This window comes from Vulpes vulpes, chromosome 1, assembly GCF_048418805.1.
Source record: "Vulpes vulpes isolate BD-2025 chromosome 1, VulVul3, whole genome shotgun sequence".
Classification (NCBI taxonomy): Eukaryota; Metazoa; Chordata; class Mammalia; order Carnivora; family Canidae; genus Vulpes; species Vulpes vulpes.
Genome location: NC_132780.1, coordinates 10,170,633 through 10,183,863, shown reverse-complemented (window position 1 = coordinate 10,183,863; position 13,231 = coordinate 10,170,633). Strand labels below are relative to the sequence as shown.

The 13,231-nt window shown below is 52.8% G+C and overlaps 2 protein-coding genes across 3 annotated transcripts; one reads left to right on the top strand and one right to left on the bottom strand.

The window, feature by feature from the left end:
- ERICH4 (glutamate rich 4) lies at positions 1-5,685 on the bottom strand. The gene is made up of 2 exons (XM_026010392.2): positions 2,420-5,685; positions 1-714 (listed from the first exon to the last, which is right to left on the bottom strand). Exons 1-2 carry the CDS (start codon positions 2,591-2,593, stop codon positions 472-474), a joined length of 417 nt encoding a protein of 138 aa, XP_025866177.1. The 5' UTR covers positions 2,594-5,685; the 3' UTR covers positions 1-471.
- A 265-nt stretch (positions 5,686-5,950) lies between these two features.
- DMAC2 (distal membrane arm assembly component 2) lies at positions 5,951-12,377 on the top strand. 2 transcript variants are annotated; one of them, XM_026009963.2, is made up of 6 exons: positions 5,951-6,016; positions 7,377-7,573; positions 8,653-8,733; positions 9,801-9,937; positions 10,039-10,201; positions 10,660-12,377. In XM_026009963.2, the coding sequence occupies exons 1-6, from the start codon at positions 5,999-6,001 to the stop codon at positions 10,835-10,837; spliced, it is 774 nt and encodes a 257-aa protein (XP_025865748.2). In that variant the 5' UTR covers positions 5,951-5,998; the 3' UTR covers positions 10,838-12,377. The 2 variants fall into 2 exon arrangements, with proteins under 2 accessions (XP_025865748.2, XP_025865747.2); XM_026009962.2 differs by lacking the exon at positions 5,951-6,016 and adding an exon at positions 6,037-6,356.
- Positions 12,378-13,231: the final 854 nt, after the last annotated feature.

Here is a 13,231-nt window from a genome sequence, read left to right as displayed (position 1 = left end):
TTCGTTTTAGTAATATTTTTATTTATCTCATTATGTGGAAAATAGCATTTCAACAAATTCTTTGGATTATTGAAATGTTTTATATTCTTTTCATCATACTAAGCCCTTGCACGCCTCAGTTCAGACTAGCCTCATTTCAAGGGCTCAGTGGCCACCATATTGGATCACCGGCAAGCATCTCCCATCCTATTTGCAAAGACCCACGTGTCCCCGGCAACACACTGGCAGTTCACCTGCAAATACACCTGTGGGAGGTTTCTCTGCAAACCTCCCACATCAGCTGCAAACACCCACAGCTCACAGGCCAGCTCCTCAGTCTAGATGCAGAAATCTCCAGGGAAGGCATTTGCTCAAGAACGAGCGTGTTGATTCCCAGTCCAGGTAGGGAGGTTGATTTGACCTGCAAATGCCCCCTCCTTTGCATATATTTGCATCTCATTCTTGCGGCTCTCAGAAGCACGGGGCAGGGCCTCAGATCGTCATCTCGAAGTCTGGGAGCTGGTAGCGCAGAGCTGAGCAGGAGGCCCCCAGGTGTCCCTCCTTCTGCTTCCCTTCAGGCTCTTCCTCTTCCTCCTCCTCGTCCTCCTCCTCCTCGATGAGGCTCTCCTCGTCCTCTTCCAGGAAGGTGACCAGTTCCTCTCGCAGCGCCCCCATCTCCAGCCCCAGACTGCAAAGCTGACCCAGCAGCTGGATGTCCACCTGGCGAAGGTGTCCCTGCCAATGGGAAGGGGGAGTCATGGGCATCCGACCCCAGAGGGCGGGTGGGGGGTGGGTGCGGGGTCAGCGTGCCCCCCCCCCAGCCCCCAAACCTGCTCAGAGTCCTGGCAAAGATTCTCTGCTTGACCGAACTTTAGCCCAACTCCTAAACCTTCTCCTGGGCCCATCTGTGCACTTCCTTGTAAAATCCGGTTTTAATCTCCCATCCTCCACATCTGATCACTCCCAGTACCTGATCTGGTTCCTCATCCCCCATCCCCCACCCAGGTTGCATCTCCAATCTCCCTGACCTGCCTCCAGCAGGTTATGCCAGAGGATGCAGAGGATGCCCGCTTCCCCCCCCCCCCCCCCCCCCCGACTTTGGATTGAGATTTCCCACCTGACCCCCACTTTCTCCTTCCCACCCCCACCCCTCCACCGTCTTTATTGGGGGCCACAGGCCAGCCTCTCTTTAACAATCAGGGCCTGGGGATCCCTGGGTGGCGCAGCGGTTTAGCGCCTGCCTTTGGCCCAAGGCCCGGTCCTGGAGACCCGGGATCGAATCCCACGTCGGGCTCCCGGTGCATGGAGCCTGCTTCTCCCTCTGCCTGTGTCTCTGCCTCCCTCTCTCTCTCTCTCTCTCTCTCTCTCTGTGCGACTATCCCACGTCGGGCTCCCGGTGCATGAAGCCTGCTTCTGTCTCTGCCTCTCTCTTTCTCTCTCTCTCTCTCTCTCTCTCTCTGTGCGACTATCATAAATAAATAAAAATAAAAAAAATCTAAAAAAAAAAAAAAACCACAATCACGGCCTGTTGGGGCACCTGGGTGACTCAGGGGTTAAGTATCTGCCTGTGACTCAGGTCATGACCCCGGGGTCCTGGGATGAGTCCCACATTGGGCTCCCTTCAGGGACCTGCTTGTTTCTCTGCCTCTCTCTGTGTCTCTCATGAATAAATAGATAAAATTTAAATAAATAAGTAGATAGATGATAGATGATAGATAGACGGATAGATAGATAGATAGATAGATAGATAGATAGATAGATAGATACCAGGGCCTGCAGCACATGGGGAGGTCCTCACTGTGCCCTGGACCCTGCCGGCCAGCCGGCTTCTCCCAGGCGCTCTGGGCCTCGGCCTCTGTCTCTCCATTTCATCCTGTGTCTCTGTGCCTCCCCTATTGTCTCTCTCTCTCTCTCTCTGTCTCTGCCCACCGTTGTTTGTCTCTGTCTCTGTCTCAGATTCAATGAGTCTCAGTGTCTGCCTTCTATGTCTCTCCCTTTCTGGGTCTCGCTGTCCCTGTCTCTCTCTACTCTTGTCTCTCTCTCTTTGGATCTCTGTCTCTGTTTCTCTCTGCTTGTTTCTCCATTCTTGTCTCTCAATCTCTGTCCTTCCATCTCTGGCCCCCTACAACTTCATTATTGCCCTTCAATCACCAAGTCTCGGGATCCCTGGGTGGCGCAGCGGTTTGGCGCCTGCCTTTGGCCCAGGGCGCGATCCTGGAGACCCGGGATCGAATCCCACATCAGGCTCCCGGTGCATGGAGCCTGCTTCTCCCTCATGGAGCCTGCTTCTCCCTCCGCCTGTGTCTCTGCCTCTCTCTCTCTCTCTGTGACTATCAGAAAGAAAGAAAGAAAGAAAGAAATTAAAAAAAAAAAATCACCAAGTCTCGCTCCCTGCCCCCATCTGTGCCCCATCTCTTGCATCTCCAAACCCTTCACTCACCAGCTCCTCCCAGAGCCACAGCAGACCCTCCCTGGCACCTGCAGTGTCTGCCGCTGGAGATGTGAGGGTCTGGCCAGCTCTCCCCACTGCGGGGGGCTCCCTCAGGGCCTGGGGAGGTGGGCCCAGCCCAGGGGGCACCAGTCCTGCCTGATTCAGTTGCCTCCACAGCTCCATAGTCTCTGTGCAGTGGCAGCCAGGAGCACCAAGTGGCAAGGTCCAGACTGACCCGGTCTCCTAAGGAGCCAGCAAGGGAACGGGGAGCAAAGGGCATGAAGGGGTGCCTGGGTCAGCATTTCAAAGTCCAAGTTCTGGTGTGCACTCATGGCCTCGTGAGGATTTTCTTCCTTCTAAAGTCTAACCTCAACTCTGCCCATAAGTGTCCAGCCACAGCAACTCCCACCCCTCCTGACCCCAACTCAAACCTAACCCCTCGTGGGTGCTGGGTGTCTGTGGAAGCCTGGCCTCCTTTATCCCCCTCTTCTGGGCCCCTCCCACCACTCCTCCTCACTCTTTGGCTTGCCCCAGTTTGGACCTTGTCTTCTCCACTTGGGCCACCCTAGAGCATCCCGATTAGTGGGCCGGAGGAACCCCAATCCCTCAGCTGTGGCACCTCAGTGTCCAGGCTGATGAAGTTTTGGAATATAATTGAGGTTTGGTGGGGTGAGGTCCGGAGCCAATGACCAACAAAGAATTCTTGAGACATCTTTGGTGCAAAATGGTAGTTTTATTAAAGCCCAGGGACAGGACCTGTGGGCAGGAAGAGCTGCTGCCCCGGGCCTGGGAGGGGTGACTGATTATATATCCGGGAGCCGGGAGGGATTTGAGGATAGCACACTCTCTAAGGAATTTCGGTTAGCAAGGTTTCCAGGACCTTGAGGGGGTAGCTGTTGTTGGGAAAAGGGCACTTATTACCGTCTAATAAAGCCTGAGTCATGAGACCCTTCAGATGTACGGTGGGCCACGTGCTTGGGGGATGATTGTCAACATGTATCTTGGGACGTAGAGATAAAGGAAATTTCTATAGGAATTTGTATATGTGAAAGTAGACTCACAGGATCCTAGGGGTCGGGCTTAGGTTGCCTTTTGCCCTTAGAGTATGAACATCGAGGCAGTTGAGTCGTTCAGGACTGTCCCTCTGCCTGTTTCAAGGAGTTGTCAGTGTGCCACCCCAGGCTTGTGCTTTGTCCTCAGCTAGCCCTGTGCTCCCCCATCAAGGCTACCAGTGCACAGCTGAGCAGCCAGTTCTGCTGACCCTGGACCTGCCCACAGATACCATCACTGTCAGCGCCGGCCCTGCCATGGGCTTCCAGAAGCTGCCGCCACCACAGTCCTTGGTTCGTTGTCCCTTCCTTGTATCACTCTTGCACCTACCGTCACATCTCCTACTGACTGACCCCGCACCTCGATCTAACTGGGACTCTTGTCATTGCTTTGGGCCCATCCTGATCACCCAGGATAATCTCCCCATCTCCTGATTCTTAACTTGATTGCATCTTCCTTTTACCATATAAGGTAACAGATTCACAAGTTCCAAGGATTAGGGCATAAAATTTTTTTTGGGGGGGGGGGTGCGGGGGGACAATATTCAGTCCACCACACCTGCCTTTCAGATATGTCACTTTCCCAGTCTCTCCATCTCCCTAAGTGGCATCTCTACCCTTTTCGTTCTGGAGCTATTGGCTCAACCTTCAAAACAGACTCCTAATCTGAGCATATCTCACCACTTCCTAGTGCCAAATCCCTGTTCCTGTCTCCAATCATCTCTTGCCTGGACTTCTACAGTTGCCTCTTTGCCAGCCCCCACTCCCACTCTTCACACCTAAGGTCTGTTTTCACCTAACAGGATGATCTTTAAAAAACATAAATCACCCCGATGTTTCTAGCAGCAATGTCCACAATAGCCAAACTGTGGAGGGAGCCTCGGTGTCCATCGAAAGATGAATGGATAAAGAAGCTGTGGTCTATGTATACAATGGGATATTACTCAGCCATTAGAAACGACAAATACCCACCATTTGCTTCGATGTGGATGGAACTGGAGGGTATTATGCTGAGTGAAATAAGTCAATTGGAGAAGGACAAACATTATATGGTCTCATTCATTTGGGGAATATAAAAAATAGTGAAAGGGAATAAAGGGGAAAGGAGAGAAAATAAGTGGGAAATAGAGAGGGAGACAGAACATGAGAGACTCCTAACTCTGGGAAACGAACAAGGGGTGATGGAAAGGGAGGTGGGCAGGGGGTTGGGGTGACTGGGTGATGGACACTTGAGGGGGGCACTTGATGGGATGAGCACTGGGTGTTATGCTATATGTTGGCAAATTGAACTCCAATAAAAAGAAATGTTTTTAAAAAGAAAAAAAGCATAAATCAGGGCGTCTGGGTGGCTCAGATGGTTAATCATATGACTCTTGATTTTGGCTCAGGTCATAGTTTCAGGGTTGTGGAATCAAGCCCCATGTTGAGCCCTGTGCTCAGCTCAGAACCTGCTTATCCCTCTCCCTCTGCTCCTCACCTCACTCACTCCCTCTCTATCCCTAAAAATTTTTTAATCTTTAAAAAAAATTTTTAAAGCAAAAAACATAAGTCAGATCATAATATGTCCCTGAGAATACAAGTCAGCTTGTATTCACAGTCAGCTTCCTGCCCACCTCTCTGACCTGGTCTTCTACTTCTGTCAGCTGGTTCCCCACCCCTGGGCCTTTGCACTGGCTGTTACCTGTCTGCCAGGAACAGCTTTCCGCCAGATCGTTAAACAGCTGTTTCCTTCTCATCCTTCACCTCCACTTAAATATCACCTCTTCAGAGAGACCTTTGCCAATGCCCTTACCCGCTAATCACTGCCTATTATACTGCTTGTTCTTATTTGCTTATCAAACGTTATCTGAATTATCTTGCTTACTCATTTGTTTCTTGTCTATCCTCTCCCAGCCTGGAATGTTAGCTCCGGAAGATAAGGGCTTGGTCTGTCTTGTTCACCATAGTAACCTCAGCAAAACAGTGTAAAGCCACGTGGTAGGTGCTCAGTAAATCTCTGCGAACGAATGAAAGAATGAATGAATGAATGAAAATTCCATCCACAAGACTTCACATTAAATCTTCACGCTGAAAGAGAGCGCTGAACTCCAAAATGAAATCGCAAACACATCACAATACTTTGAGATCTCACCTCTCTTACCCTAAAGTCTAGTCTCACCACCCAACAGACCTTTTTCTTCCCTGATCCCTGGCATCAAGAATGACTCGGTCAGTCTCCTAGTCATTACAGAGCAGCCTTATGATAAAAGCTGGAGCAAGAGGCAAGCTCAGGGGGGCTGTGAGTACAGTCGGAAGGAGGGTATCTAACAGGAAGGACTGACCCTCTCTCCCAGGGAAAGGCTGCAGAGTCTCACTTAATGCCCTTGGAAACGGTGCTCAGAGCAATCCCTAAACCAGTTAAGTAAAAAGTGCCCGGGTGCCTTTAAGAGGAGAGTTGGGAAATACGAGGGGGCGTGGCCATAGAAAAAGAAGCCTCCGGCTGAACCCAGTGGGTGGACTAAGAAAAACTGATCCCTTCCGGTTACGTAATCCCAGCAAGATGGCGGCGCCCAGGGCGGTAAGTGACCGGAGCTCCTAGAGCCCCGAGATTGAGGTCCGCTGCGCTGCCTTCGCCGTCAGGGCTTCTGTCAACACCCAGGGAGCGGGCAGGAGAGTAGGAGGCCTCTCCTACCACGGGTCGCCCTGGAAGCACAGACACGCGGCCTTCGGGAGCCGGGAACGACCGACCTGAGCGAGCCGCTGACAGCCGGGGCGCTTTAGGGAGGAAGCGGGGCGGGGACTTGGCGGAGACAAGCCAATGGGGGAGCAGGGAGCACGTTCCGATGGCGCACCCAGCCAATCAGAGGGGCGCTGGGAGTCGGACGGCGCGAGTGGGACCCGCTGACGGGGAGGTTGCGGTGGGTTTGGTGGAGAAGCTGGGGTCGAGGGCCTAGGGTAGGTGGCGGAAGGGTACGGGTGAGGGGAGCTCATGGGAGAGGTAGGGATTTCTATGGAAAACCAAAGGGATGATGATGGAGGTGAGGGACAGGTGCCAAAAGGTGAATTTGGGAATTCCGAAGGAAAGACCTGGGGGAAATTAAGGGGAGAATTTGTGATATTCGTGGAGAGAATTTAGGAAGAAAGACTTGAGTAAAGTCAAGGAATGGATTTAGGGAAAAGTAAAGTGAGAGGTTGGAGACGTAGGAATTTAAGGGAAAATAAGGATTTGGGCAAATTACCGAGAAAATGTGGGTGAAGCAAAAAAGAAATTGGAGCACGCTAAGACTGGAGGGAGATTGAAGGAAGAGTTTGGGGGCTTTAAGAGGTAAGTTAAAGGGGCAGCCCCGGTGGCTCAGCGGTTCAGCGCCGCCTTCAGCCAGGGCCTGATCCTGGAGACCCGGGATCAAGTCCCGAGTCCCACGTCGGGCTCCTGCATGGAGCCTGTGTCTGCCTCTGTGTGTGTGTGTGTGTCATGAATAAATAAATAAAATCTTTAAAAAAAAAAAAAAAGAGATAAGGGTGGTTTGGAGAGAAATTAAATTATTTTTGGGAAAGAAGTAGGTTATTCCGGAAGACTCCAGGGAAAATTGGATAAAATAAGGGGGTATTTTGTGGGAAATTAAGAGGTCAGATAATGAGGACCTGAAACAAAAATAAGAGTTTGGGGAAAAGATGAGGGGAGAATTGGGAAGAACCAGGATGTTTGGCCAAATCAAAAAGAATTTAGTGTTAAGGGGAGGGACTTGGGGGAAACATGGGGAAATTTGGAGGATCTCAAAAGCAGAATTTGGAAGTTCTGAAAGGAGAATTTGGTGAGCTAGGAAGAAGCAGTGGGGATGGGAGCGTGCAGTGGGGTGAGGTTCATGGACCAAGAACAGGGGGATCTGCTCTCTCACAGGAGGCTCCAGGCTCAGCCTGTCCTTTCCTGTCCTCCCCAGCCTCTGCACCTTGTGGCGCCACTATGGAACGCCGGTACCAGGGGCATCCGAGGCCTGAGCAGCGCGGCAGCCCCGGAGGGCAATCAGCAAAAGGGGAGGTCGCTGCTGCAGTTCCTGGCTGACCGCTTCTACGACGTGCAGGCTCTCAGGGAGTACCTGTTCCGAAAGCAGGCGTGGAAGATGCACCAGAAAAATCGGTGAGAACCCTTGATGGACAAGACCCTGCTGCTGGGGCCTTACCAGGCAGAACTCAGATCCAGGCCCAAGGGCTGCAGCTCATATAGGGGCCCCGCTGCCCACCATCTCCTGGAGGTCTCACTGACACCTCAAACCTAACACGACTAATGGCAAACCCTTGATTTCCCCCTAAGAAAGTCAACCCACCCCCAAGCCTTCCCCATCCCAGGAAGCAGCAGCACTATTCCCAAGGTATTCAGGCCAAATTCTAAGGCGTCTTCCCTGATTCTTCTTGCTTCTCTGTCTTCCACACCCGGAAGTACTCCACACTGATACAATACCAGACGGTCCCAGATGGCCTGTTAACCTCCTCGCTGTTGGTAGCCTGGTCTGAGCCCCTTTGTTTTATGGTTGGTTGAGGGCAGTAATCTCCTGAATGGGTCATCTTTTGCCCCCTCCGGTCTGGTATGGTCTATAAATCATCCGAAGGACTCAAGAAACTAACATAGAAAGCACCACTTTGCTTAAAACCCTCAACTGGTTTCCTGTTGCAACTAGAATCAAAATCAGACTCCAAGGCCTAAGATCTGGGCGTGGAGACCCCTAGCGGGGACTCCCCTTACCCCCACCAGCATGGGGACCTTACTGCTGTTTGTTCCGCCATTCTGATTTGAGCCTCTGGAGCCTTTGCACTAGCTGTTGCCTTGACCTTTGAATTTCTTCCCACCACTCAAATCTCTGCTGGAGCGCCACCTCCTGCAAGAAGTTATCTCTTTAACACCCAAACTAAAGTAGCCTTCTCCATCCCCACCCCGGCCCAGGCTACTCCCGAGTCAGTCCCTCTGTGTTACCTTCATCACGGAACTGATTCTGCGGTTTGCTCTTAACTTCTGGGTTGTTATCCGTTTCCTTCTGCCAGTTAGCCTCAGGATAGGGACCGCTATCTTTTGGGTGCCCGGCACTTTTAATAGATGCTCAGTAAATGTTTGTGGCCTGGCTCAGTGCTGGTGTTGTGGATGCTGACCCTCGCAGCATCGGAGTGTGATGATGGGGTGCCGTGGTCCCCCGGCCTCACCCTCAGCCACTTTTCTCTCCACAGGCCCTTCACCTACATCAAAGAGCGCTACGGTCCTTACGCTGCGGGTGCCTATTTCATCCTGAAGCTGGGAGGCGCTGTCAAGTATGAGGGCAAAAGCGTCTGGGGTGGAGGTGGGGAGGCGGAGCCCCAAGCCTGAGGCTCTTCGGACTTCCCGGGAGGGAGCTCGGGTCTGCCCCCTGCTGGGCCTTGTCCCTGGGCTTCTGCGGTGGTATCAGACCTGCAGGGTTTGCTGCAAAGATTCAAAGGTATTTTGCAATAGAAGCGCTAGGAAATATCAGAAAGGGAGACAGAAAATGAAAGACTCCTAACCCTGGGAAACGAACTAGGGGTGGTGGAAGGGGTGGGGGTGACTAGGTGACGGGCACTGAGGTGGGCACTTGACGGGATGAGCACTGGGTGTTATTCTATGTGTTGGCAAATTGAACACCAATAAAAAATAAATTTATAATAAATAAATTCATTGGATGATTAAAGGAAAACTAAAGATGAGAAAGACTAAGTATGAGTCCAAAAAAAAAGCGCTGGGAACAGGCCTGACACAGCACACAAACTCAGTAAATGTCCGTGTTCCTTTTCTTTCCTTTCTCCTCCTTCCTCCCCACTTTGGCTTTTCTCCCCTTTTTCTGAAAAAGTAGCTCGTGCACCTGCCCCTCACTTGGCTCCAATTAAAATATTCCTTTGGCAGATGCCTGCGTGGCTCAGCAGTTGGGCATCTGCCTTCGGCTCAGAGTGTGATCCCAGGATCTGGGGTCGAGTCCCACATCAGGCTCCCGCGTGGGGCCTGCCCCCCCCCCCCACCGTGTGTGTCTCTCATGAATAAATAAATCTTTAAAAAAAAAGATAAAATATGGGGATCAAATGAGTGCCAACTCTTGACCTCAGCTCACATGTCAATCTCAGGGTGGTGAGTTCCAGCCCTGCATTGGGCTCCATGCTGAGTGTGGAGCCTACTTGAAAGAAATTTTTTTAAAAAGGCCAACATTCTATCTCTGATGGGAATGTCAGGGGACCTGGGGAGCCCCGAAATATGAAGGCTGAATTGCAGGATATGACCTGTCACCCACCAGCCAGGGCTGGAGAGCATCCTCAGAAGGCTGGCGGGGGGCCGGGGGAGGTGCCCTGCTCTCACCCCCTCTGTCCTCTTCCAGGTTTCAGGGCAAGGAGTGGATCCGGTCAGATGCGCGTGGCCACTTCTCTCTTGACTTCTTGAAGCTCCAGATGGTGCCTATAGAGGCGGTCGATGCCAGCGGCTGTGCTGTCAACTACCAAGGCCTGGACAACCTCTGTGAGTGGGGCGGAAGTGGAGCGCCATGCATTTGCCCTGGTGTGGTGGGTTCCAGAAAGGCCCTCAGTGCCAACACTTCTCCCCCAACCCCACCCCTACAGTGGCCCTAAAGGAGCTCCAGGTCCTGTGGCTGCAACGCTGCCCCCACGTGGATGACTGGTGTCTCAGCCGCCTCCACCCACTGGCCAACTCGTTGCAGGAGCTCTCGCTGGCCGGTTGTCCCAAAATCTCTGAACGGGGCCTCGCCTGCCTGCACCACCTCCAGTGAGACCTCAACTCAGGCTGGGCCCCAAGCCCAGGGCAGTGGGGGGGGGGGGCACCTGACACAGATACTGGAAAGCGGGGAGTAGGGGGCAGGGGAGTGGGGGGCAGTCGGGCAATCCCCATAGCCTGGCCTGGAGCACACCAGGAGGTCAGCACAGATCAATTGCAGTGAATCGGGTGGGGAGGGAGGAAGCACTCCTGTTTTTTCTTCCTTTTAAGTGAAAACCCCATGACATTTATACTGTTGGGAATGGGAGGAGCCAGAGCTTCCAGTTGTAATTAACACAGTGGATGTCCTAGATCTAGCTGTTTCTGGACAATTAAGGACTTTAATTTTAAGGAGCTGGGGGCAGAAGTGGGGGCTGGTGTGCCCCCTCCACCTCCACCACCCCCACCCGCACACAGAGGCCCCTTCCCTTATGCGGGCTTCCCCCTTGCCCCTTCCTTCCTCCTCTCAGGAACCTACGTAAGCTGGACATCTCAGACCTCCCTGCCGTGTCCAACCCGGGCCTCACGCAGATTCTAGTGGAGGAGATGCTGCCCGACTGCAAGGTGGTGGGGGCCGACTGGGCCCAGGGCCTCAAGTTGGGGCAGGAGGAGCAGTATCGGGACATAGCCAGCCCCATCCCTGCCTAGCCCTCAGCTCCTCCCCATCAGGCTGGACGGCAGTGGGCTCATGGAGGAGCTGACAGTTCTGTTACTGTAGCTTCCGGCCAGGTTCACTCCTCTGGGGGTTAGGGTGGCGCCAGCAGGTCAGAGGGGAGAGCGGGAGGCTGGGGTACTAACTCCCCACCTCGGGGGCTCTGGCTGGCTGCACCCTTGGCTGAAGGGTCACATCACCTGTCATCCTGTCAGGCAGCTCTTCCTACGTGCTTCTCTCCTGGGCTCCCGCAGCTGCCTCCTGCCTCCTCAGGCCTGGGGGAAGTAAGCAGCCCCAGGGAGCTGCACTCCCCCCTGCCCACTACCATGTCAAGAAACCCTCCTCTCTTGTCCAGAGACTCTTCTCAGCCTGCTTCTACTTCTCCCTCTGCTGCTCCCCCTGCTTCTGTGTGCACACTCTCTCTCTCAAATAAAATCTTTTTTTTTTTAATTTTTATTTATTTATGATAGTCACACAGAGAAAGAGAGAGAGGCAGAGACCCAGGCAGAGGGAGGGAGAAGCAGGCTCCATGCACTGGGAGCCTGATGTGGGATCCAATCCCGGGTCTCCAGGATCGCGCCCCAGGCCAAAGGCAGGCGCCAAACCGCTGCGCCACCCAGGGATCCCAAATAAAATATTTTTTTAAAAAGTATCCTGGGATGCCTGGGTGACTCAGTAGTTAAGCATCTGCCTTTGGCTCATGTCTTGATCCCAGGGTCCTGAGATCGAGTCCCACATCAGGCTCCCTGCTCAGTGAGGAGCCTGCTTCCTCTGCCTATGTCTCTGTCTCTGTGATGAATAAATAAAATCTTTTTTAAAATAAAAAAATAAAGTATCCTTAGTGAACGTGCTATTTCTTGTCCAGACCCTGGCTGAGGTAGGGGCATTACTGGCACATTACTGGGGAGGTTCTTCCCTGTGTGACCTCACCCCGCTCACCACAGGCTGCAGCATCCCTGGCCTGTGCTAAGTGCCCAGGGCACCCCCCCACCGCCCACACTGTTCCCGCTTATCCATTTTTTTTTGTTTTTACTTAAAATTTATTTTTTTTTCCATTGGTGTTCAATTTGCCAACATATAGAATAACACCCAGTGCTCATTCCGTCAAGTGCCCACCTCGGTGCCCGTCACCCAGTCACCCCCACCCCCCGCCCTGGTTATCCATTTATTGATTCCACTCCAAATTAGCTTTCTTGTTTGCTCCCTGAAAACAGACTTGGGCTGTTGAAATAATTTTCCTCTGCTAAGTGGCATGATAAGGTTTGTCAGTAGAGGGCACCAGAGGGATTACAGGAGGAAGGCCTTTGCTTTGGTGTGTTTGCTCTGTGCCTGTCTCCTGGCCTCCCCTCCAGCAGTTTCAGAAAGCAGCGCCAACCCCCACCCTGCCCCACGGAGGAGGCACCTCCCTGGGAAAGACTCTCCACTGTGTCCCAGAACAGTATTTTCAGCAAATGCCAAGGCACCTTAGCCGTGAACCCTTTATTTCAATTCGATGTTAAAGTCAACAATTCTTTATATTAAACTTTACCTGTTCCAGCTGTGTAATTTTTCTTTCCTGATCGGATCCACACTGACGCAGCATTGGCATCTGGTGCGTTCCAGGAGACAGGCTCACAAGGAGGGGATTTTGGGCTGGTTTGGCTCCTGCCTTTGGGGCACAGTGGGAAGTGGGGTGTAGAAATCTGGGGTGCATGTGTGGTGGCACCACAGTCCAGCACTGGAGGGGAGGAGGGGACACGGATGACACACAAGGTGCCAACTGAAGCATGTGAGCCCTGCGGCCGCGGCACCTGACTACTGTGACAGTAATGACAACTCTAAAGATAGGCAGATGCTGGACACATTTTGCGAAGTGCCCTTGAGCACTCACAGACAATGACAGTCTCAGGTCTGTTTGCTCTGCTCAGAGCAGGGGAGAACTATGCCTGGTCCCCAAATTCCTTGTAGCGTGGGGCTGACACTGCTGAAAACACTCATTTCAGTTTGCAGGTCACCAAGTGACAACAGTAATCCGCAGTCTCGACAAGTTTCTCATGTGCGAGTGAGGGCACTGACTGGTACACAGAGGGACCCTGAAATCTGGAATGGGATCATCTGGCTGGGCGCCGTGAAGACGGATGATCTCAAACCCCCCAGGCATTCGAGCATCCATGCCCTCCTCAGTGTCTGAGGAGACCAACAGCCTGCCTGTGCTTCCCTTCTCCGGGCCAATGCCTTGGAACCAGGTGTCTGCTCTTGCTCAGACTCATCACAAGCGACCCGGCTCTCACCAGACCCACAGCCATGCAGGGCCACATTTCAGGAGGCTCTGGGACACAGCCTCCCACCAGGACCCAGAGGGGGCGGCCTCCATACTAGAAGAACTGCAAGATTCGCAAACCTACTGTCAG

Excerpts from the sequence above, each read along its gene's own strand:
- ERICH4 (XM_026010392.2), bottom strand. The coding sequence starts at position 2,593 with ATGGAGCTGTGGAGGCAACTGAATCAGGCAGGACTGGTGCCCCCTGGG. Across the intron at positions 715-2,419 it reads TGTGGCTCTGGGAGGAGCTG|GGACACCTTCGCCAGGTGGA; the intron begins GTGAGTGAAGGG and ends TCCCATTGGCAG.
- DMAC2 (XM_026009962.2), top strand. The coding sequence starts at position 6,282 with ATGGCGCACCCAGCCAATCAGAGGGGCGCTGGGAGTCGGACGGCGCGA. Across the intron at positions 6,357-7,376 it reads CCGCTGACGGGGAGGTTGCG|CCTCTGCACCTTGTGGCGCC; the intron begins GTGGGTTTGGTG and ends TGTCCTCCCCAG. Across the intron at positions 9,938-10,038 it reads CCAAGGCCTGGACAACCTCT|TGGCCCTAAAGGAGCTCCAG; the intron begins GTGAGTGGGGCG and ends CCACCCCTACAG.